The 22924-nt window shown below is 44.7% G+C and overlaps 3 protein-coding genes across 3 annotated transcripts; 2 read left to right on the top strand and 1 right to left on the bottom strand.

The window, feature by feature from the left end:
• Nucleotides 1–8811: 8811 nt before the first annotated feature.
• J4E87_005165 (uncharacterized protein) lies at nucleotides 8812–10209 on the top strand (the record flags this gene model as incomplete). The annotated part of the gene is made up of 1 exon (XM_049376781.1): nucleotides 8812–10209. One exon carries the CDS (start codon nucleotides 8812–8814, stop codon nucleotides 10207–10209), a length of 1398 nt encoding a protein of 465 aa, XP_049233637.1.
• Nucleotides 10210–10778: 569 nt separating this feature from the next.
• J4E87_005164 (uncharacterized protein) lies at nucleotides 10779–13461 on the bottom strand (the record flags this gene model as incomplete). The annotated part of the gene is made up of 5 exons (XM_049376780.1): nucleotides 10779–11906; nucleotides 11953–12810; nucleotides 12858–13071; nucleotides 13122–13219; nucleotides 13297–13461. The coding sequence occupies 5 exons, from the start codon at nucleotides 13459–13461 to the stop codon at nucleotides 10779–10781; spliced, it is 2463 nt and encodes an 820-aa protein (XP_049233636.1).
• Nucleotides 13462–14610: 1149 nt separating this feature from the next.
• On the top strand, nucleotides 14611–21327 carry J4E87_005163 (uncharacterized protein; the record flags this gene model as incomplete). The annotated part of the gene is made up of 7 exons (XM_049376779.1): nucleotides 14611–17298; nucleotides 17350–17650; nucleotides 17701–17827; nucleotides 17879–18815; nucleotides 18862–19534; nucleotides 19582–20348; nucleotides 20395–21327. 7 exons carry the CDS (start codon nucleotides 14611–14613, stop codon nucleotides 21325–21327), a joined length of 6426 nt encoding a protein of 2141 aa, XP_049233635.1.
• Nucleotides 21328–22924: the final 1597 nt, after the last annotated feature.

Below are 22924 nucleotides of genomic sequence, written 5' to 3'. Positions count from 1 at the left end.
AAGGCTCTCTTTTTATCTTTATTAAGATTCTATAGTTATTACTATTTATATTTACTACGCTACTACTTCTACTTATGCATTTTACTACGCTATAACTATTTCTAAGACTACTATATAAGTAGTAGCTCTAGTTTATACTATAGCTCTTACTAAAGTTACTATAAATATTACTATAGCTATTCTAGTTCTTTTATATACTACCTTTATAATAGCGCGTATAGTAGCTATTATAGTTACTTTAAGTCTAGGTTTTATTTACTATTTTCTTTAGAGAGACGCTGCTAATATAACTAGCTAGGTCTATTATAGTAGTATTAGAAAACTTAGTTAGAGCTAGATTCTTAGTAAATAGAGCTATAAGATTCTTACTTATAGAATATAGTATAATCTTAGATTATAACTCTAGAATTTAGTTTAGTACTATTTTATTCTTATACTAGTTTCTAGTGTAAATTTTAGTTTATCTTTCTATTCTCTATTATAGATAAAGTCTAGTGCTCTTATAGTACTAGTAATAAAGAAAGCTTTTCTCTTTAAACTTACGTTATACTATTATAATATTATATACTTCTATACTTTACTTTAAACTATACTAGCGCTACTATATCTAGAAAATTCTTTAGAGAATACTATAATAGATTAGTATAGCTAACTTATTTTACTAGTACTTAATATTTACTATAACTCTACGCGCCTTTAGCTTATAGAATTTTTTTTACTCTAAATTTCTATAGTACTAAATTAGTTTCTTCTAATTTTAAAGTAGGCTCTAGCTAGAAATTAGTCTATACCTAGCTAAAGAGTAGATTTTTAGTAGCTTTTTCTACTAAATCTATATAAATAGTTTTATAAAAGTTACTAGAAAAGTCTAATATAACTATAAGTAGTATAGGTATAGTAACTACTATATACTTAACCTATAGCTAGTTAAGTTTACTACTTAGCTTATTTATTTTAATATTATATATTAAGAACTAAACTTTATTACTAAGTTAGAAACGTTCTATAGAATATTAGCTATAATTAGTTACTTTCTACTAGCACTACTACTAAAACATAATAGCTACCTACGCTAACTTAGCTCTACTATATAGATATTCTAAGAACTTTATAGCTAAGCTACTTAAAAAAGTATCTATCTTACTAGAAATTAGTATCTTCTATAATAGATCTACTATATAGCTATTTAGAAGTAGGTTTAGACTTATATCTATAACTAAGAAGTCTCTATTATTTAGCGCTAATTAATATATAAAAAGATAAGTAGGCTAGTTAGTTTACTTAAAGTTTACTATTATATAAAGTACTACTTAAACTTTCTAGTTTACGCGCTTTATTCTACTATCTATTTAAAGATAATATATAGTAGATAGAAGCTAGTTAATATCTATAAGCTAGTAGAAAGTCTTTTAAAAGCTACCTAACTAGTTAGAACTCTAGTCTATAATAATAGTAGTTAGAAAACTATAGAAACGCTACTAAGTATTATAAAAAACACGCGTATAATACTCTATAGCTATTAATATTATAGTCTCTAACTATATATACTTTAATAGTTAGTTTATTATTACTAATAAGTACTATAGTAAGTTAAGAGACTTCTAAAAAAGCTTAGTTATAAAATCTATAGAAATCTATATCTAATATTATATAGTAACTAGTATTAGCTATAAAAAACTCTAATATTTCTTTCTTAAGACGTATACGCTATAGTAGTAGTAGTTATAGATATATTACGCTATATTAGCTAATATACTATTCTAATAATAGTTATAGCGTAGTAGCTAAAATATAGTATTCTTTCTAGAGTACTCTACTAGACTCTTTTTATATATATACTAGATAACTATAGTAGTTAAGAGCTTTTATAATAGTAGCTATATAATACTACGCTAAAGAAGTATACTATATACACTTACTATATAGTTACTAATCTACTAGTTAGTATACGCCTTAGTAGAGAACTTCTAAAACTTATCTAGCGTAGTCTATAGTTTAGGTATATAACTATAGTTTTATATAATAGCTTTATTCTATAACTATTATATATACGTATCTATAAAAAGAAGATACTCTTTAGACTAATATATATTACTAGTATATTCTAATAATATAAGCGCTATAATATTAATAAAGTATATAACTACTATCTTATTAGAGCTTTTCTAGAGCTAATTTTATAGGTATTAGCTTAGTGTATTAGGCTACGCGTAGAAGTGCTTAAGCCTAAACTTAAGGCTATAGTAAAACTAAGATAGTAACTCTATTTATCTACTTTAGTACTTACTAAGTTTACGTAAGTCTATAAAGTACTCTAAGTTCTTATAGTCTATAAATACTATAAATAGATAAAAAACACTTTATAGCTTACTACTTTAGACTTTTAAATACTATACTACTATAAGAAGCTTTTTATTATAAATAGTGTAGTTCTACTACTTTACTATTAGAGTAGTAGAGTAGTACGCTATAAGGTAAAGAACGCTATTAATATACTATAATAGGCACTTACTAAAAGCTACTTCTAAGTAGTTATATTTAACTATAGTATTTTAGAATAGATTTTACTAGACTAATATTAGCTCTATAATAAAGTATATCTTAAAGTACTTAAACGCTTTATACTTAGTAGAACTCTACTTAAATAAAATATTTTAACTAGTAAGATAATATAAAAATACTACTACTTTAGAGAATTTCTTAATAAAGTTCTAGTAAAAGTTTATAAACTCTAGAAAACTCTAAATACCTATTATAGTATATAGAGACTTCTAATTCTAGACTACTTTTAGTTTATTAGAGTCTAGATAGATTATCTTTTCTATTTAAACTATATAGCTAAGATAGCGTATCTTTTTTATTATAAATACGCTCTTCTTTAGATCTAAATTTAGGCTAGTAGCTTAAAGTAGTAAAAGTACTTAGCGTATCTTTACTACGTAATTAGTATATAATCTACTTATAAATATTAGTATATTATCTAAATATATAGTTAAGTATTACTCTAGAGTCTTAAAGAGTATACTATTAATATATTATTAAAAGGTAGTAAAGGCGCTAGTTAGTTTAAATAGGTAGATAAGCTACTTAAAGAGACTAAAATAGGTATAGAACGCTATTAGGTACTTATTCTCTTTAGCTACGTAGAGCTTATAGAATATAGTTTATATATTAACTTTTATAAACTACTATACTTATAATATTATATGTAGAGTTTTCTTAATTAGTAGAAGTAGATAGTAGTTAGACTAGGTAATCTTATTTAATAAGTAGTAATCTATATAAAAGTACTACTTACCTAATACCTTCTTAACTAAAAGTATAAGTACGCCTATAGTAGAAAAGCTAGTATAGATTTAGCTCTTATCTATAAGCTCTATAAGCTACTACTATAGCTCTAATAGTTAATTATATAATATAAAGTAAAGAGAGCTCTAAAAGAGCGTAGGTAAGCTTTTATTAGACTATCTAGCTAACTTAATATAATAGTCTATAGTACCTCTATAAGAAAGTAACTCTAAAGCTTTAGATTTATTAAAAAGATTCTAAAAGTCTACTAACTTACTAGAGAGCTCTATTATAATAGGCTTTTTAAATAGTATAAAGATAGATATAATAAAGCGTAGTATATTAATAGTAAAAGTAAGTTTATAAAGATTTATTATCTATAATACCTACGCTACATTTCTATTATTCTCTACGTTCTATATAAACGTAGATACTATAGATACTACTATAGGTCTAAGCTCTAGAAAAGATAGGCGTATAGTAGTTTTCTTTATAATTATACTTTCTACTACTTTAATATAAAGTTTACTCTAGAGTATATTAAGAATAATACTTTTATAGTGTATTTATAGTTTTTCTAAAATAATATTATAGATAAGTCTTAGAATAATATAGGCTACTAGCTATAATATTTAACTATCTAGATTATACGTTATAGCTATAAGTCTAGAAATATTAGTTTTCTCTAAGAACTCTATAGCCTAGTAAAAAGTCTAAGAAAGAATTATAATATAATTAGTCTATAGCTATAAAGCTACTATTTTACTAATAGCGCTATAGTACTTATACTCTAAGTCTACTAAAGCCTATACTACTTTAACACTATTTAGTAGTAGTAGAATAAGAAATAGACTCTTATTTATAGACTACTAGATCTTATAGATATTATTAGTAAGAAGGTTATTTATAGACTTTTCTACTAAGTTAGTACTTACTTACTTTTAGTCTAGACTTAGACTAAAAGCTACTAGTTTTCTAAAATACTATATCTTTCTTCTATTATAGTATATCTAATTCTTACTACTTATAGTATAGTTATGTTAGTATAGCTTTAGTAAAAATACTTCTACTTACTATAGTAAGTATAAACTTCTAAAGTACGTCTAGTGTTAAAAATATTCTAAAGAATCTAGTTAGTATAAGCGCTACCTACGCTATACTCTATAAAGGCACTAGAAGTTTTTATAGTATTTATATTTACTATCTAGATATTACTATTATAGTTATAAGCTAAAGACGCTAAGAGTATAAAGTTATAATATAAACTCTCTACCTTAGTAGTCTTAATATCTACTATAATAGTCTTATACTTCTAGATAGTGCTATTAAAATTTAAACGCTAAATACTTTAGTTAAAAGTAACTACTTATATATACTTATTAAGCGTCTAGCGTAGCCTAGTAAGCTTCTAGTTACTACTCTAGCTAAGCCTATCTACTTATATAAAAAGCTAGCTAAAGTAAATAAAAAAGTTAGTAAAGCTCTACTTTTTACTTTATTATAAGTAATCTAACTATACTTAAGCGTACTTCTAAAAGTACTAGTTACTATAATAAAACTTAAGATACTCTAGAAAAGTAATAAAGTTTTAATAGTTTTATTTACTAAGCTTATAAAATAGAGTAACTTTACACTATACTATAATTAAGAGAGACTACTAAATATAAATAAACTAGGCCTTTACGTTTCTAATAAACTTCTAGTTTATATCTAATTTATATTTTATTATAATATACTATAAATAAAAGTATATTCTATTACTAGTAAATAGCTTCTCTAGAGGTAAAGCTTTATAGTAGAAGGTAGAAGCTACTATAGTAGTAGAAGAACTTAGAAGTAGTAGTACTATAGCTACTAAGAAGAATAGTGTAAGTACTAATAAAGTTATAGTTATAGTAATAGATAGTAATATTATAGAGCTAGGTATAAAGTGTATTAAGATAATAAAGTTATATAGTTTCTTATTCTAGAAGCGTAATATTACTATTATAATATAGTTCTAGGCCTATACTTTATAGATAGCTACTATCTACTTAAAGAGCTAATAGAGTAATATAAGAAAAGAGACTTCTAGAGACTCTTAGATATTCTATATACTAGGTTTTACTATTATAATACTTAAGTATAGTATATAAGAAGAAAAAATATAAATATTATAAACTAGCCTTAAAGTGTAGCTATAATAAGTATTAGTAAAGATATTATATTTCTTAGAGAAAAAGCTTATAGTAAGCCTTACTTTATATACTAAGCTAAGGCTTAGGTAAAGCCTAAGCCTATTATAACTCTACTTACTACTCTACTTATTAGTTAAGATACTACTTATTAGTAAGAGAATAGTATATATCTTTTTTAAGTATAAGGTATATAAAAGTACTATTAACTTAGAATTTAGCTAACTATATAAGTAAGACTTATATAGTATAACTATAAGTAGACTCTAAGAGATAAGTAATAAATAATTTACTTTACTATTTTTTATAAGCTAGCTTTACGCTAATACTATAGAAGACTAAGTACTTTAGTAGTACTTTATTCTAGCTTAATATATAATAGATACGCGTTAATAATATTATTTATAGCTATAGCTTAAAAGTATAAATAAGAGCTTTAAAGTAAAGGTTTAAAGATAGTAGTAGCTATTAAGTAATAAAATCTATATTTAGGCAAATGTTTAGGTAAATGTGTGTCTTATGTGGGCTAAACGCGAAGGAACAACCTTGTCGCCGGTCATGTGGTGCACCTCAATACCCTCCTGGAGGATGTTATCTTCCGTTTTGTTGGCGAGTTTATCTGCTCTCCTGGTCCACTCGTGGATCATATCGACCTCCCACTGTCAAGCTATTAACACGGATAATAATACATATCAGAAGCGCCTTGGCCAAAGCATAGCAAGGGGGATAAATACTAGTAAGAACTTAGCAAGATATCTTGTGAAGTATTCGGGGCGGCTACATTACCCTCGCTTGGTTCATCTTCCATGATGATAAGGGTATCTGGATCATCATTCTTCGCCTTCTTTGTCCATGTGGCTTTCCCCTTCTTCTCATTCTTGTTCTTGGTTTCCTCTCTCTCAAGTTCCTTCTTTTTCTTCGACTTCTCCAGTAACCAGGCCATGGGTGGCTGATCAGCATCATATCGGAGCGTAGGTACAGCAGACCCAGCCGTGAGTGGGCAATCGCTTTGCGTAACCTCTTGCCGCTTTTCAGCCAAAAAGAGGCGAACCGTAAAGTGTATCGTCTGCTGATGAGAATCATCATAAGTATTTCTAGCGTCTTGTCCCAGAAGGTGTTCTCGAACTCCAGCGCCATCCAGTCGTGTCGCTGGAAGTGTACGGTGATGTACATTGCCTAAGAACAAACGTCAACCTCTTGATCACCTATCGCGTACCATTAGTATACTTACCGGTGCTTAGCGTGTGACTCAGGGAGGGAAATGCAGCACCAGGTGGACAAAGACGCTCCGATAGGTGCCTGCGATTGATGGACATTTGAGGGAAATGTTTCTCATACTGGGCCAACATCCAGATCAATGTCAGGTTTGCAAGTCCACAGTCAGGCCAGCTACCGCCAATATCTGAGTGATCCCCAGCAAACCAGCACTGATATATCCGTGTCTTGCTCCTCGACGCGTGTTTCCAGAGTTTCGGATTAAACAAATATCTTCGCTCGTGCAGCGCTAGCGCTTGAAACGCAAAACTGAGGTTGCTAGGCACCCAATGATTCACAAATGAGAGGGTGGAGGGGGGTAACAGAGCTGATACGGTATCCCAGACCCCGCAGCTGGTAATTTTGACAGGAAAAATTGCCTGGTGCCATCCATCTTTTGTGGCCCATTTTTTGAATCTGTCTTCGTCCTGGGATCTCCAAGTCTCGTAAACATCATCGCAGAACTTTTGTAGGTGTTCTTTTCTCAGTAGACCTACTTTGTCGATCAGACACGCCAGACTACGAACCGCGAAGGCGCCTCTTGAGAATCCAAGCAAGTGGATCTCTGCACCAGCATTATCTTCATACTTCCCGCAGAGCTCTCGGTACAACGAACGTATGGTCGAGTGCATATCTGCATTTCGCTGTTACTTGGTGTTCTCAGGCGTGTGATAAATAGTTATAAAGAGTTACTGTAGGCTCACTCACCACCTCCAGTAACCTCATACAATTTATCGCGCATCTTGGAAAAGCTCATCGGTTTGGCATCATCAGGCGCATTAGTCCCTACACCTGATCGATATATATGTTTGAAGAATTCGGTCTCGGGCACACATTGCCTGAATCGTTGGACATTCGTGTCCTGCGTAGGTTCGTCGTTTTGGGACGCGTCCTGTCCCGTTCCATCGCAGAAGACAAATATCCTCATCGGCGGATCCGCGCGCGGTTGCTTTTTGCCCATTATAGGTACGTTTTAAGTGATGGAAAGGCGCTAATAATGAAGACTTCCTGATCTTTGAGAACTCAAAACCAGCGGGGGAATAGAATCAGAAAACCACATTACCAAGTTTCCTTGTGATGTGCACGCAGCCTTGCTACTACCCCTCATTCCTGTTCTGATCCTAGTCGGTAAAAATGCTGTAAGCAGACCTAGCAAATGAGCATATGCATCTATACAGCTTTACGAGAAAGGCTCGTCTAGACTTCTAGACATTGATGTGGTGCCACATATGTGTCCAATACCTCAGTGCATACTTATCGTGGAGTCTGCCGAAGTGACTATCATTCAGCCAGCCACCACCATGATTAGGAAATGGTTGATGACACAGAACTAAGAACTGCCTGTAAGAAACACCCTGGAGCCTACCTTGACGTTGGGTTACATACTTTGAAAGTTTTTGTCCGGATGTAGTCTGCAGACGTATTTAGCTTTTTTTTTTGTTGCATGAGGTGCCCAGGCGAATGTAGCTACGCCATATCATAGCTTCTCAAGCATACTCTAGATGCCCAATATCTCTTTTAGCGCACATGTTCCTCATCGAAGGTAGCGTGGCTCGATTGGTGGGGAAGCCCAGGTGCGTCGCGACATCCGGATCGATGGCAGGTGCGGGGAGGAGATGCAGTCATGCAACGTGCGATCTTTCAAGTTTTCGCGTTCAATTATAAGCTATTTGATTCGAAAACAGGGAAAATAGGGAGTTCATGGCAGTCTAGGTAGACATGCGCAAGTCGTTGTTTGTGCGAAGGAAGAAGAAGGGGCCCCGGGGCTCAGAAGGTTGTTGATCAGCGCTAGGCTCTTTCCTCCCCAGAGTGAACAAGATGACGTCACGCAGCTGATAGAACACGACATTCCCCCCTTTTTATGATTACCATAAGAGTGATAGGAAATTACTGTGCATACTACTGAGACTGAATGAGTGTCAGAAATGTTGACCCGTTCCACGGTTCAGGTTCATGTTCTTCTCGGTACCAACCACCACCTTACGAAAGAGTCATAGGTACACTCCTACCAAAACATAAATGCACACTTTTCGTAGCCCTACTCCTAGACTAATGCGTCCTCTTTTAATCCGAAATCACACGCACGCAAGCAATTATGTCTTCGTCTTCGTCTCGCTCTTCGAGAATTTCAAAAGCCTGGAAGAAAGAATCAGAAAAGCACACCACGCGGATAGAGACCGCCAGAGACAAGATGAAGGAACTGGGAGGAAAACTAAACCACATACATATGTCCAGTGCAGAGTACTGGGAAAGAGCCATGGATTATGCAGTTTTGGGTCGATGGTTGTCCTTATGCCAGCTCGAAAGAGCTGAATACGACTTTCGTACCTTCTACATCGACGACCATGGACCTGAAGTCAAATTCATGAAAACGGATAAAGCGCGGTTGTTCAGGGAGAGTATGATGGCTTGGGATTTGAAAGGGAAAATATACGAGCGACGTGCTGCTGGAGCCAAAGAAACTGAGACTGCAAAGAGCACTAGACTGAAGTCGCTCATACCAGTTTCTGCCATACCTCCATCGCGTTTCAACATAGAAGCCACCTTCGCGCCCCACAGTTTCAGAAACTCCATCATCGCAGACCAAGGAATGGTGGATCCTAGGGAAAAAGACAATCACATGTACTGGAGTTACCTCTGGAACATCTTCTCCGGGGCCTACGAATACGGAGCTTATCGGCGGTTTGAAGCTCTACCTGCATTTGCCTCCCAGTCCAACCCAGACCTAGCCACCGCACTCTTCGGGTCCAACAACATCGACTCCTCTTCCTCCCTCTTCTCCTCGTTCAACGGCCTACTCCTACCCGATTACATGGGAGCACGCTTCGACAGTGGTATCATGGCCATTGTTCCCGATATCTCCTCTCCCACCTCCCCCGCCGAAATAGCATTGTGGAAGGATACCGCGCCAAGAGAATACAAACTCAAGATCTTCACGCAGAACCGAGAGACCGAACAGACGGGTGGGCTAATGCAAGATATCAATTCCTTTACAAATGCCCGTAGGCCAGTTCCACTCCGCGATATCGACGGGTCGAAAGTAGGATTCCCTGTTTCTAGTCGGGAGGGTAGACCGAGGGAGTGTTATCTGTTTTTCCACTATTGTGTGCAGATACTACGGCAGGCTTGGAAGGGTCTTCCTATAGTAGACGGGGAAAGCCCTGGGTCCGATTGGGGTGCTGTGGGGAGATATGTTCGCCGTGAGCAAATGCGTGCGGTTATTGATGAACTTGGGGGTGAGTATGAGGGCTTGATGGGGTGTGCGGGGGATGGCGTTGGCGATGGTGGAGGTGATCGGTACATGCTCCTTGAGGCACTAGCTGAGCAGGTTATCGTCAGTAATCAGATGAACGGGAGGAGGGATGAGTTGTATGGCGATGAGGAAGACGAGGATAGCGATGAAGACGACGACGGCGACGATTGGTGTCCCATGAAGACGCCTTATTATAACCCAACTGATATAGCGAATACGTCGTATCGTCTGGACGAATAGTTTAGAAGACAGGACATATCTTTCATTCGCAATGTGAGAGGATTTGCATAAGTCAACCCTTCGCATACCGCCCCACACCACATAACCAGAACAATCTCACTGTACAATATACTCAATTTTCCATTCTCGATGGTACATCTAATAATACAAAAGGGCCTTTCAATCAATCCGTCGCCCAAACACAAACCAAGCTATAAGCCGCAAGAAACCACGCTCAAAACCAAGCAAAAATACTCCATGCATGCAACCGTCTTTTCATGACCCACACCAATGCTTTCTTGCCAGAGAAAAACATCGTCCCGTCGACATGCCCCAACCCCACCCACTCCATATACCCTAATTATGCAAGAGATGGACCTGAGCCAGACTTGTTATGAAATGTCTAGTTGACGTGTTGCCCTTGATACCCAAAAACGCCGCAACGGTTTGCTGAGAGAAAGAAGGAGGATAGCAGACAGAAGGAAATGGGACCAGAAGAGGTGACGTAGCCTTGGTGAAACAAGAGGCCTATTCTTTTGGCCATGGAAGAAAGTGCAGGACCTGCACTCTGGGTCCAGTGTATCAAAGCTCTACTGACTGCTTCCATGATCATATCCGTTCGAACCATTTGTTACGTCAAGAATCCTATTCGGCGCCGGACTCGACTTCTTGACGGGCGGATCAAGGATGGTCGGACTGGAAAGCGGTTCCAGGCTCTTGACGGGCGGGAAGATAGGCGTCTCGGACATTTGATGGCTTGATACCGGGCGCATCGCGTCATGTTTTGAGGGCGCGGGAATGGGGTCTGGGAGCATCTGCGCGGGCATTTGGGACGATGGTGATGGAGCTATGCGCATTGGTGCTGGGGCCGGGGAGGACATGTTTGCTGGGAGGGGCGCGGGCGAACTGTGTTTGGTCGGGGAGAAGGAGGGGCGGTTGGCGGAGCTGGGTGGGAAGGAGGAGTGCGGGCTGTTGAAGTTGAAGCTTGGTGGTAGGCCGTTGGTTGGACGGGGGGAGGCGGCTGGTGAGTGCTTTACTGGTGAGCCGCCTGGGCCTGCTGCTGATGCTGGGCGACTGAAGCTCCGCACATACGGTGCTGCGGGTTGCGGTGGACCGAATGGATTCGAGTTGAAGGGGTTGGGACCGCCGAAAGAGCTACCGTTCTGCTGTGGTTGTGGCATGTGGAAGCTTTTCGTTGGGCTGCTCGGTATCCGTTCGAGGTTGTACGGTGGAGGTGACGATGTTGGACCGTTGCCAGTTCTGTGCCCAGGAGATGAGAAGTGAGATCGTATTGGCGATGACATGCTACCGTTCGCGCCTTTAGTGGGTGATCCATAGGCGGCTTCCGATCTCTGTATGCCAGGTGGACCTAGAGCTTGACCACGGGGAGATAGACTTGGGCCGTCGACCCATGGCTGGGCGGGATGCATGGAGGGCTGGAAAGCTTGTGGCCGTGGTAGTTGTACCGCGTCAAACAGGTTTGTTGACATGGAGGGGCCGTTGCCATTTGCTTCTGCTTGGTTTCGTGGTGACTGGGATGTCAATCGTAGTTTGAGAGAAGGGAGCTTCGGCTCATCCGCCTCTCCCTCTTTACGCCTGCAGGCAGTGCAAACGAACGTAAACTTCGAATCGTCGGCCTGTTCTTCTGTGATGTCGTGGCACTTCATGTGTTGCCAGACATTGCACTTCTCACACGAGATTTGTGGGGTGTTGTCGTTCTACTCAAGTCAGCGGAATGTATGGGCGTTGTGCAGTGATACTCACCAGGTTGGAGCCGTAAGTGCCGCACTTCTCGCAGTCGAAGAACCAATATTCCTCCTCGTTGAGCCTCTTGAGATCACTCTCGTGCTTCTTCATCATGGCTTTCAGATGCCGCTCCGATAGCCTGGCGTTGTTTGAGGCCAGCTTCTGTTCGTTCTCGTGCAGTTTACGCAGCTCCTCTTCTTTCAGAATCTTTGCCGTCTCACGCTCCTTCAGTCGTTGCTCACGAGTCATCCGGCGAGAATCTTGTGCTTCCTCCATCTTCTTTTGCTTCTCTTGCTCTGCCTTGGCCATCGCAAGCTCTTCCTGCCTCCTGCGTTCAGCAGCCTCGGCCTCCTCAACCTCCTTCTGTTTCTCGAGTCGCGATGAGATTCGGGACGAGCGCTTCGCTGTAGCAAGCTTCTGCATGTTCTCCAACTCCTTCATCTTGCGGGCCTGCTTCTTTGCTTGCTCCTCTGCCAACCCCTCCATGACGGGCATAACGTCTTCCTGAAGTCGTTTGTATAGAACCTTTTCGTTTGGATCGCGACTCTTCCGGATGCTGCTCATGTATTCCTGGTAATCTTCCAAGGTGACGCAAATACACTCCCACTTCTTGCCGCCGAGACCGTCGTCGATCTCTTGAGACTGCTGCTCTTCAGTTTCTTGCTCCTCCTCCTCAGCTTCTTCGGGTTCGGGAGTGGAAGCCTTTTGTCGCTTGCTGGCTCTTGAACCTCTCGATTTCTTGGGCTTTGCTTTGGATTTGGCCTTGGCTTTCGTAGGTTCGGGAGGTGGTGGTGGATCGGTCATACGGTACATGCGGTTGTCGTCGAGAACGAACAGCGATCGCTCTTGCGAGTCCCAGCCCGTAGGCTCCATACGCTGCGGCATGTTAGTCGTTGCCCTGCACCTATCCCAGTGATGCTTACCCATAGTGTCTGCTCACTGTCCGTCGCTCCAATCTTCTCTCTTATTGTGTTCGGGTTGTTGAGCGTCCATACGGAAAGTTGTTGCAAGACGCGTATTTTGGTGAAGACGTCGAAGTCGTGGAACTTGTTGGGCTCCTCTTCCTCGCCAAAGGGGTTTCGGGCGGGCGCTTTCGCGACATACTGTCGGCGGGTGTATTCATCGAAGATTTCCGGTCTGCCATCGTGTCAGTACTATCGAGACTATGCGCAATGGCCAGGTCTTACGTCAAGCCCTTGTGTGACGATACGTGCTTCAGCAGCGCTAGGCCAATTTGTGCGAGTTTGTCGGATGGCTGTGGTTGGAGGCATTCGGATTCTAATTCCTGCACGTGTGTCAGCTCGTGGTCCTTGTAAAACATATGCGCGCCGGGCTGGGATGCCAGGCGCAAAGGGCATGTACCTCGATGTCAAAGTCCTTGTCGATTTTGACCGCGTCACCGAAGAGACTGATGTACTGGGCCAGATTTGCAAACTGCCACATGTTGCGCAGTTTCTGCAATGTGCTGGGCTCTTCAACAGGCGCCTCGGCCTCCATTTCGTCGGCGGCGCGTTTTCGAGACGGCATGGCTGCGGTGCCTCGCGTGCGGCGACGCGTGTGAGTTACGTGTGGATATGGAGTAGAGGCCAGAAATGGTGGCTATCAAATGCGCGTTGTGAGATGGCGATGGGTAATGCTGTCGTGGTGTCGGCGGGCTCGTGGGTAGGGCGATGATGCGAGTGCCGATGTCCCTTTTTGGTGATGTGAGTGATGAATGTCGCGCGTCGATTGTCGGCGAGTCCGGGGGAGGCCCAAAGCGGTAAGGCGCCATCGGCCCAGCCTTGCACATGCAATCTGGCAGAGACAGAACACTCATGACGATGACGAAGAACGCAGACAGCGGCTTTGCTTGTACTACACAGGCAGAGCTATCGCAATGGCAATGGCATATCGAGTGCATGGCATGAATGTAGCTGCTTACTGAGACCAGTCCCTATAAACCTTAATGCACCCGTCTTACAGGATATACGCACTCCAAGAGTATCGGTCTTTCGTGACAGAATGGACAATTCGACCGGCCGTCGGTTGGGACTCCACCAAGCCACCGAAATTATCATCGTCACGGCCATGATGACAGGAGGTGACGATATAAGGCCGCGTGGCTCACGCAAGTGCACAAGCCACAGCTCCACCAAGTGTGGCTCAGTGCCGGAGGATTCCACGCCAGGGGCCAGAGACGTTGCATGGTAAGCCGTCAGCAGTTTCGGATTCCTGGGTGGTGTTGGTTACTCATGCTGTATGGTGCTTCGCTTTAACTTGGAGAGCAAATGCCATATACACAATCGCATAACAAGTTCATGTTCTTCGTAATAGCACCGTCTACAGGATAGCGATGACACATGCCAAACACGACAAGTACCGTAGACGTTAAACTAAAATTAACCCTCAGCCCTAGCCTAAGCCGCGCATCCTGGTCGCTCACTACACCCTTGTCCGTGCTTGGGAATCCGCATCCATCCCGCATTTCAACCAACTCTTTCCCACCAAACACACCACACGCGCCCTTTGGACTGCTACGCGCCCCCTACCGCTCTCGCCATCGCTGCCACGCTCTCTCTACGCTACGACACTCGCTTACGTTTGTTTTGACGCCTGCATGATCGCGCAATAGCATTCTGGGAGAGCTAGTTGGTTCAGATGCTGGGTTGAACGCCGCATATCAGACAGGACGTCCCGATGTCCTACCCGGATCCCAACCACGGCCGAAGTCACCCCCACCAATCAATACCTCTGCAAGACCTCAATCGCCCACCCGACGCCTTCGAAGAAGATGCGTCGCAAGAACACCGGCGCACTCTCAGCGACCGCGGGCGCAATCTGCTCAGACAGGCCGGCGCGATAGGCACAGGGGGACATTTCCGCGACTCTCAGTACTCGCCCATCGTAGAGGTGTCGCCCAGCCCTACGCGATACGCACCGCCGCACATAAACACCAATCTGCCCCCTTCGCATAATGGCATCCGAAGGGTCGTGGACGACGAAGGGCCTGGCTCGCCCTTGGACGCGGGCGCATTCCAGACGGCCATTGGATTCGGCATGGGCATGGAATTCCAGGGCGACACATCGCCGCCAATACCGACGCCGGCATCGTCCATGTCCTACACACACACACCCTATGGGCACGAACCATACGTCGACAGATCTACCTCGGAAGACCACGACTACTTCTCCCCCACCTACGACGATACCGCCCGCTTGACCGACGCGCGCAATCTCCAACCGATAAGCGGAGCTACAGCTCCTTCCACTCCCAACGAGCGATCCAGCTTCCAGAGTGTGCACTTTCTCAGCCCTGGTGATGCCTCGCCGACGGCCCGGCATGGCGGCGACATTGGGCAGGTGGAGGCTGGCAACGTGCGCGACTCACGAGGAAGGAAGCGCTCGTTATCGCCTGGCAATTTCGAGTCGCCTCTACACAGGGCTGGGACTATTATGCGGAACATGTCCCAGCGTGTTGTCAATGTCAGCAACGACTCTCAGGTCGCCGAGCGAACCATCCAGCGGAAATCCACCATACACCAAGGACGCCTTGCACCTCCTCTATCCATCCCACCACTGCCCGAGTACTCCAATGACGGTCCTACCTCGCCTGTTCCTTCCACGCCACTCGAGAAGCCGCCGTCACCGATCGTGTACTCAAGGACGCCAAGCGCATCATGGAACCATCCACCAAATCCCTTGCGCGGGAAGAGTCTTGGCATTTTCCCTGCTGACAGCAAATTGAGAATCAGGCTTTGCGACCTGCTTGTGCATCCTGTCACAGAGCCACTGCTGCTCGTTCTTATCGTGATTCAGACGGTTTTACTAGCAGTGGATGCGCGTACGAGGGCAGTCTATAACACTGGGCACAGCAAAGAAATCTCCACTTTCAATGGCATCGACTGGGCTCTCATGGGCCTTTTCATCATATACACTTTCGAGGTCATTGTCCGCATCATCGTCTCTGGTTTCATTATCAATCCCGTCGAGTACAGCACCATCAACCGCCAGGTCGGCTTGCGCGAGGCTGTCATGAGTAAAGCGAATCAGTTATTTTCGGGTCTCCACCGACAGCCTTCACAGCGAAAAACGGGCACCAACACCGACTTTGCTGCAGACCCCCAGCAGCCTTCCGTGCTCCGGTCCTTCACTACTGCACAGATGCACACCGACATCGGAGTAGGCGATGCACGTCACCAAGTACGTACGCGCCTCGCGCATCGGGCATATCTCAGGCACTCGTTTAATCGAACCGACTTTGTTGCGGTGGTCTCGTACTGGATTGCTTTTGTCTTAGGATTGTGGAACATCGATAATAGCCGAGTCATACTCGTGTTCGACATGTTGAGCTGTTTGCGAATTATCCGTCTTCTGAACCTCACTAGCGGAACCTCCGTCATTCTCCGAAGTTTGAAGAAGGCTGCGCCTTTGCTGGTCAATGTCGCCTTCCTCATCGGATTCTTCTGGCTTCTCTTTTCCATCGTCGGTGTCCAGAGTTTCAAATCAAGTCTGCGCAGGAACTGTGTGTGGATAGACCCAGCGGATAGGAACATCAACTTCACGAACGATGCCCAATTCTGCGGTGGCCATCTAGATAACCGTGAAGGTTATCATCCCCTAACATACATACCGGCTCCAGGCATGCCACCCGGGCCTGACGACGGCAAAGGCTTTCTTTGTCCAAAGGGCTCAGTCTGCGTTGAGAATGACAACCCATTTGCAGGCACGAAGAGTTTCGACAACATCCTCCAGTCACTTGAGCTTGTATTCGTCATCATGTCGTCGAATACGTGGTCCGACTTACTCTACACGGTAGCTGATACCGACTACCTCATCAGTGCCCTTTTCTTCATCGTAGGGCTGTTAATCCTGAGTTTGTGGCTCATCTCTCTCTTGATCGCCGTCATCACCTCCTCCTTCCAAATCATCCGCGAAGAAAGCAAGACCAGTGCTTTCACCGGAGTGGAGATCAAAGATGAAGATGCAGAGAAGAACGACGAGAAACAGCGCGTGAGTAGTCTCAAACGTCTCTACGACAGGACTCTATGGGTATGGGTGGCTGTCATAGCTTTTGGCCTTGTTGCTCAAATGATGAGAAGCGCCAACATGAGCGACTTTCGCCGTTTTTTCATCAATGCCGCAGAAATTGTCGTCACCTTCATACTGTTCGTTGAGATTCTCATACGAATTGTTGTGGACTGGAGGCATTTCTTCAGGAGTAGGCGCAACGTCATCGACCTCATGATCGCCATCATCACAGCTGTCATACAGATACCAGCCATCAAGCATGCACACAATGGAAAAGCCTACGCCTGGTTATCGATATTCCAGATCCTTCGTGTCTATCGCGTTGTCTTGGCTGTGCCGATGACACGAGACCTCATCGTAGGTTACCTTCTCCGCCATTGGGAACTCCTGAACTAACAGCCATACCAGACAGTCGTGTTCGGAAACGCGGGTGGTCTTCTGAACTTGATTCTCTTTGTGTTCCTTTTGACTTTTCTAGCATCCATCTTCGCCTCAAAGCTGCTCCGCGGCGAAATTCCGGAGGAAGACGATGGCGAGACGATTCGCGTACCGTTCTTCGACATCTACAATTCTTTCTTGGGAATGTACCAGATATTTTCCAGTGAAGATTGGACAAGTATCCTGTACACTGTTACCCAATTCCAGAAGCCGTTTGGCACAGCGTGGATCGGAGCGTCTTTTTGTATCATGTGGTTCATTTTCGCTAATTGTAAGTACAACCCGACTCTCAATCTGGTGCAAAGGCTAACCAAAGACTAGTCATTGTCCTGAACATGTTTATCGCTGTCATTCAGGAGAACTTCGATGTGTCTGAGGATGAGAAGCGCTTACAGCAAGTCAAAGCGTTTCTGCAGCAAAAGGAAGATGGTCTCACTTCGTCCACTGGGTATGTTGGATTCTCTTCCCTGTGATTGATACACCAGCTCACCCATTCTAGTAATCTATCTCTGTCATCCATCTTCAAACTCGGGCAGGCACGACGCAGAGATCCACTCGACTATGGACACGCCGCCACAGAAATGCTGCTCAAAGATGCGGTCGTCCGTGACTTTCTTGACGAGGCAGACGGTAGCGAAAGCCCACAAGAAGAAGACCCGCGACCAGGCATCCGCCCAGCCAAGACTATAGTGGGATCGGGAACAATGTCCACAATCTGGCAACGATTCCAGCGTCGCATCATACACCGGGAGCCCAACCCTTTCTACGCTCCTCTCGACTTCGGCCGCGCATATGAGGATCTTGACCCAAGAAGCATGGCGAAGGAGGTCGTCTCCGCTACCGAGAGGCGTAAGAAGGCTCAACGCGAGTATTTACGAAACCACCCCAACTACAACGTTTCCCTGTTCATCTTCCGAGCCAACAATCCCATACGCAAGCTATGTCAACGTGTCGTGGGCCCTGGCCGCGGTGGTGACCGTATCGAAGGAGTTGCCCCATCTGTGCCTGTCTGGTATGCATTCTCGGCATTCATATATGCTGCAATTATCGCCATGGTACTGTTGGCCTGTATCACAACGCCACTGTACCAACGCGAATACTTCATGACCCACGAGTTCAGCGTCAAGAACTGGTTCGTGTGGGTAGACATGGGCTTTGCGGTGCTCTTCAGCATCGAGGCGCTGATCAAAGTGATTGCCGATGGTTTCTTTTGGACTCCCAACGCCTACTTCCGCGGCTCTTGGGGCTTCATAGATGGCATCGTATTGATCACTCTTTGGGTCAATGTTGGCACATCGTTCTTGAACGAAGGCCAAGTCACTAGAACCGTGGGCGCGTTCAAAGCTTTGAGGGCTTTACGTTTGCTCAACATCAGCGACAGTGCACGTAACCACTTTCACGCGCTCATCGTTCGCGGTTGGTGGAAACTATTCTCGGTAAGCATCTTGCAACCTCCATTTTTTCAGAGCTAATGATGACCAGGCTGCTTTCGTGTCATTGAGTCTGTTGATTCCATTCGCCATCTACGGTCTGAACCTCTTCGTCGGTCAACTTCAGTCCTGCAACGATGGTGACTTCCCTGGAGGCGCTAGTCTCCGAGACTGTGTCGGAGAATACAACAGCAAGCCTTTCGACTGGGAGGTTTTGGCCCCACGCCAAGCTGCCAATCCCTATTACGACTTCGATAACTTCGGAGATGCCCTCTTCATCTTGTTCCAGATTGTTTCCCAAGAAGGCTGGACAGACAACATGTGGACTGCAATGAGTATCACCGGAGTTTACACACAGCCAGCAGACAGAGCATCGCAGGGAAACTCTGTCTACTTCATTGTCTTCAACTTGCTCGGAGCTGTCTTCGTGTTGACGCTGTTTGTTTCCGTCTTCATGCGCAACTACACGGAACAGACTGGTGTCGCCTTCTTGACGACAGATCAGCGCTCTTGGCTTGAACTACGAAAGCTCCTTCGTCAAGTCGCTCCATCCAAGCGACCTTCGTCTACCAAGGTACGGGAGAGCTGGGAAGAGTGGTGTTACCGTAGGGCGGTCACCAAGACCGGACCATGGCAGAGATTTATTACCGGCGTTTTGATACTGCACCTCCTGCTGCTGTGTTTGGAGTGGTACCCAGGCTATGGTCCATGGGAGGTAGCTAGGGGTAAGTTCCATTCCACCGAGTCCATGGCCTAATACTAATATGACTAGACTACATCTTCCTGGCGCTCACCATCGTCTTCATCGCGAACATAGTCATCCGAATCATCGGTCGCTCATGGCACCGTTTCCGGAGAAGCGCATGGGACATATACTCGATATTCTCTGTTGCGGGGACTTTCGTGACATCGATTCTTGTGTTAGCGAAAGACGATGTTAGGCCCTTCGTCCAGCTGCACAAGCTCTTCCTTGTCTCCATCGCTCTCATGCTCATCCCTCGGAACAACCAACTCGACCAGCTGTTCAAGACTGCCGCAGCAAGTCTCGCATCCATCGCAAACCTTCTCGCCACATGGTTCGTTCTGTTCCTGGTATACGCCATCGCCCTCACGCAGACTTTTGGTCTTACCAGATTTGGAGCTAGCGAGACTGGAAACATCAACTTCCGAACTGTGCCCAAAGCACTCGTCTTTCTCTTTGTGATGAGTGGTGGCGAGGGCTGGAATGAGTTCATGGAGGACTTTGCAAACGTTGACAAACCTTACTGCACCGTGGGCGAGAGATACTTCGACAGCGACTGCGGTAGTCCTGAGTGGGCGCGAGCTCTCTTCATCACTTGGAACATCTTGAGCATGTACATCTTCGTCAACTTGTTCGTCTCGTTGATCTACGAGAGTTTCAGTTACGTGTATCAACGAAGTAGCGGGCTGTCAGTCATCAGCCGAGAGGAAATCCGTCGCTTCAAACAAGCCTGGGCTGAGTACGATCCAAACGGGACCGGCTACATCTCGAGAGAAGTGTTCCCCAGGCTTCTGGGTGTAAGTTCATCATTGTCGTATTTAAGCACAAAACTAACTATATCAGGAACTGTCCGGTATCTTCGAGATGCGTATCTATGACTGCGACTTCACTGTGAATAGATTGATCGAAGAGTGTGGGGTAGCACCCGGAAGGGAGTCCAATCTTCCTGTGTCAGGCCGTGAACCAACCAAGGAGATCGACCTGGACAAACTGAACCGGTGTCTCGCCCAGCTACCAGTCGCGGAGATACGTCGCAGACGAAGACGTATGAATCTTTTCTATGAGGAAGTACTTGTGTCGAGCGATCCCGACAGAGGCGTTGGGTTTTCATCACTACTTATGATTCTGGCTCATCACAAAGTCATCAACGACAACAAGAGCTTGAGACTGGAAGAGTTTTTGAGGCGCCGTGCGCGCCTTCAAAGAATCGAAGAAGCTGTCCGCCGTAACGTGGTCAAAGGCTTTTTCGACACCCTATACTGGGCACGGCGCTTCCGTCGTGCCATGGACCTGAAGAAGCAAGGACGTATGGCAACAGTCCCTCAGTTCACTGTTCCCGAGATCTTCATCGACGACGAGGACATCACAAATGCCCAGCGAACTCAATCTTCCGGACCTCCCAGTCCTCTCTTCTCACCTCAAGATCTCTACGCACCTTCCCCTCGCAACTCTGCTGGCGCGTCTACTTCGCCACCAGCCTTCCCTTACGACCGCACAAGGAGCAGAACCAACTCCATACAACAAACACCGACAGGCTCACCTACACGGGGAAGCCCGCAGCCATCACCCTTCTCCATGTCTGGCAGCGAGCAAGAATGGCAGTTTGCTTCGGCACTTAGTCGGCCACCCAGTCCTCTCGAAGTCGATCCTGGGCAAGCGAATAGTCGCAGCCGAGCAAATAGCGCAGTCAGTGCGGCCGATGTTTTGGAAGTGCTTGACAACTCCGCATGGGGCGAATCGATTAGAAGGAGTTTCACTCAGCGGCGGCGCAGCTAGCGTCCGAGAAGATTTGTATATGAACGCTAAAGACAAGCATGAGCAGGTGTCAATCACGTCGATCAAGCTGGCTTGGTATGGCTTCGGCAACACGTCGAGCCAAAACGGGATGGTTCAGAATGGCGTACGATACGGAGTCTGTTGCATGAACGTCTGGAATGATTGGATACGTAAGCGGCTGGCATCAACCCAACACGCAACCATAATGTGGAATTGATGGTTCGGTTGGGGATGGGGATACGGCCTGTAATGGTGTAATGGCGGTGGAGTTAACTTTTGGCATTGCATAGCGTCGGCGTTGAGCGATTGATCAAATCACCTTAGATATTACTATCACGAAGCTTCATATCTTTACCAGCAGTGCGCACCTCCATCACTCCGTCGACTCCTACACGAGAGATACAAGAGCCGTTTGTATTAGTTCACAACATAGCGCGCGAGATGTCTGGTACGCTACTCAACGTGCATCGTGAACACACATACAATAGTCTCTTCGTCCAAGCCGTACCATGGTTCAAAAAAATAACCCGACGGCATGAACATACGCAGGTGACAGACGCTAATTGTACCTTCCGTTGGTCGGCATTGGAAGGCATAATAACCAGTCCCTTGCTTACAGCTGGTTATGAGCTTCTTCCGTCTCTTCTAGACCCGACAAGGACCACGCGATTATAGCGCACTATGATATAGGATCGCCCCGCACCTCGACGACTGTTGTATGCAGACCTGAAACGTTGATCTGCTCCTCGCCGATGAGCTCTTCCCTGATGTGCGTTCAAGTGTGGTGTGTACCAGACACCCTCACGTCACCAACAGTGAGCACAATGCATACCTATCTTTGGCTCGCCACCCACAAGTTCCAGCGTTGACACACCACACTGTAGCATCACACGGGAGCATCACAACCGCGTCTGCATTTGTTGAACGTCCGATGCGTCTGAAACGCTGGTCTGCCGTTAGACAGCTGGGCGAACCGCGCCATGCCGCATCGGGATACGCACGCCTGTCGCAGATTCTCGCATCACACACGCAGCACCCGGTCTCGAGACAGGCCGGTTGAGCATGGAGACACTGCGAGCTTCAAGTGCTGGGTAATGCCTACTTATGGGCTGGCGGGCTGCAAGCAAGAAACAACAGCCAGGGTGATTCACGTCTGAAGCGGCCGAACTGGGAGCGGCTCGCTCGTCCGGCTCCAGGTTCGTGGGCGAGCGGAAAGCCCTCCGATCATCGTGCCTGTTCAACAAGTTTATGGCTTGACGTGATGGTGGACACCTCCCTGGCGAGACGATGCAGAGCGCCGGGCGATGATGACAACAAGCAGCCAGAACGCGTCGTGTCGGGCGCAAAAGCAACACCACCAACGTCCATGTCAACAAAAACATGGCCACTAGCAGTTCGCCGACGTAAGAATAGCACCGGGCAGCCCTCACAATCTCGTGTGAAGCCACCAACAAAGTCGACAAAATGACGAAGCTCCACAGTGTAATGAGGATGATCCCCCGACTACCCACTGCTACCTAATCTCTTATCGATTGCAGGCTGCTCTCTGGAATGAAGCCATGCAATCATTCCGCGGCACTCCCAATGGGCCGCCAGT

The sequence above is a fragment of the Alternaria ethzedia genome, assembly GCF_023757985.1.
Source record: "Alternaria ethzedia strain BMP 0044 chromosome Unknown scaffold_10, whole genome shotgun sequence".
Taxonomy (NCBI): Eukaryota; Fungi; Ascomycota; class Dothideomycetes; order Pleosporales; family Pleosporaceae; genus Alternaria; species Alternaria ethzedia.
This window is presented reverse-complemented; position numbering and strand designations above follow the sequence as displayed.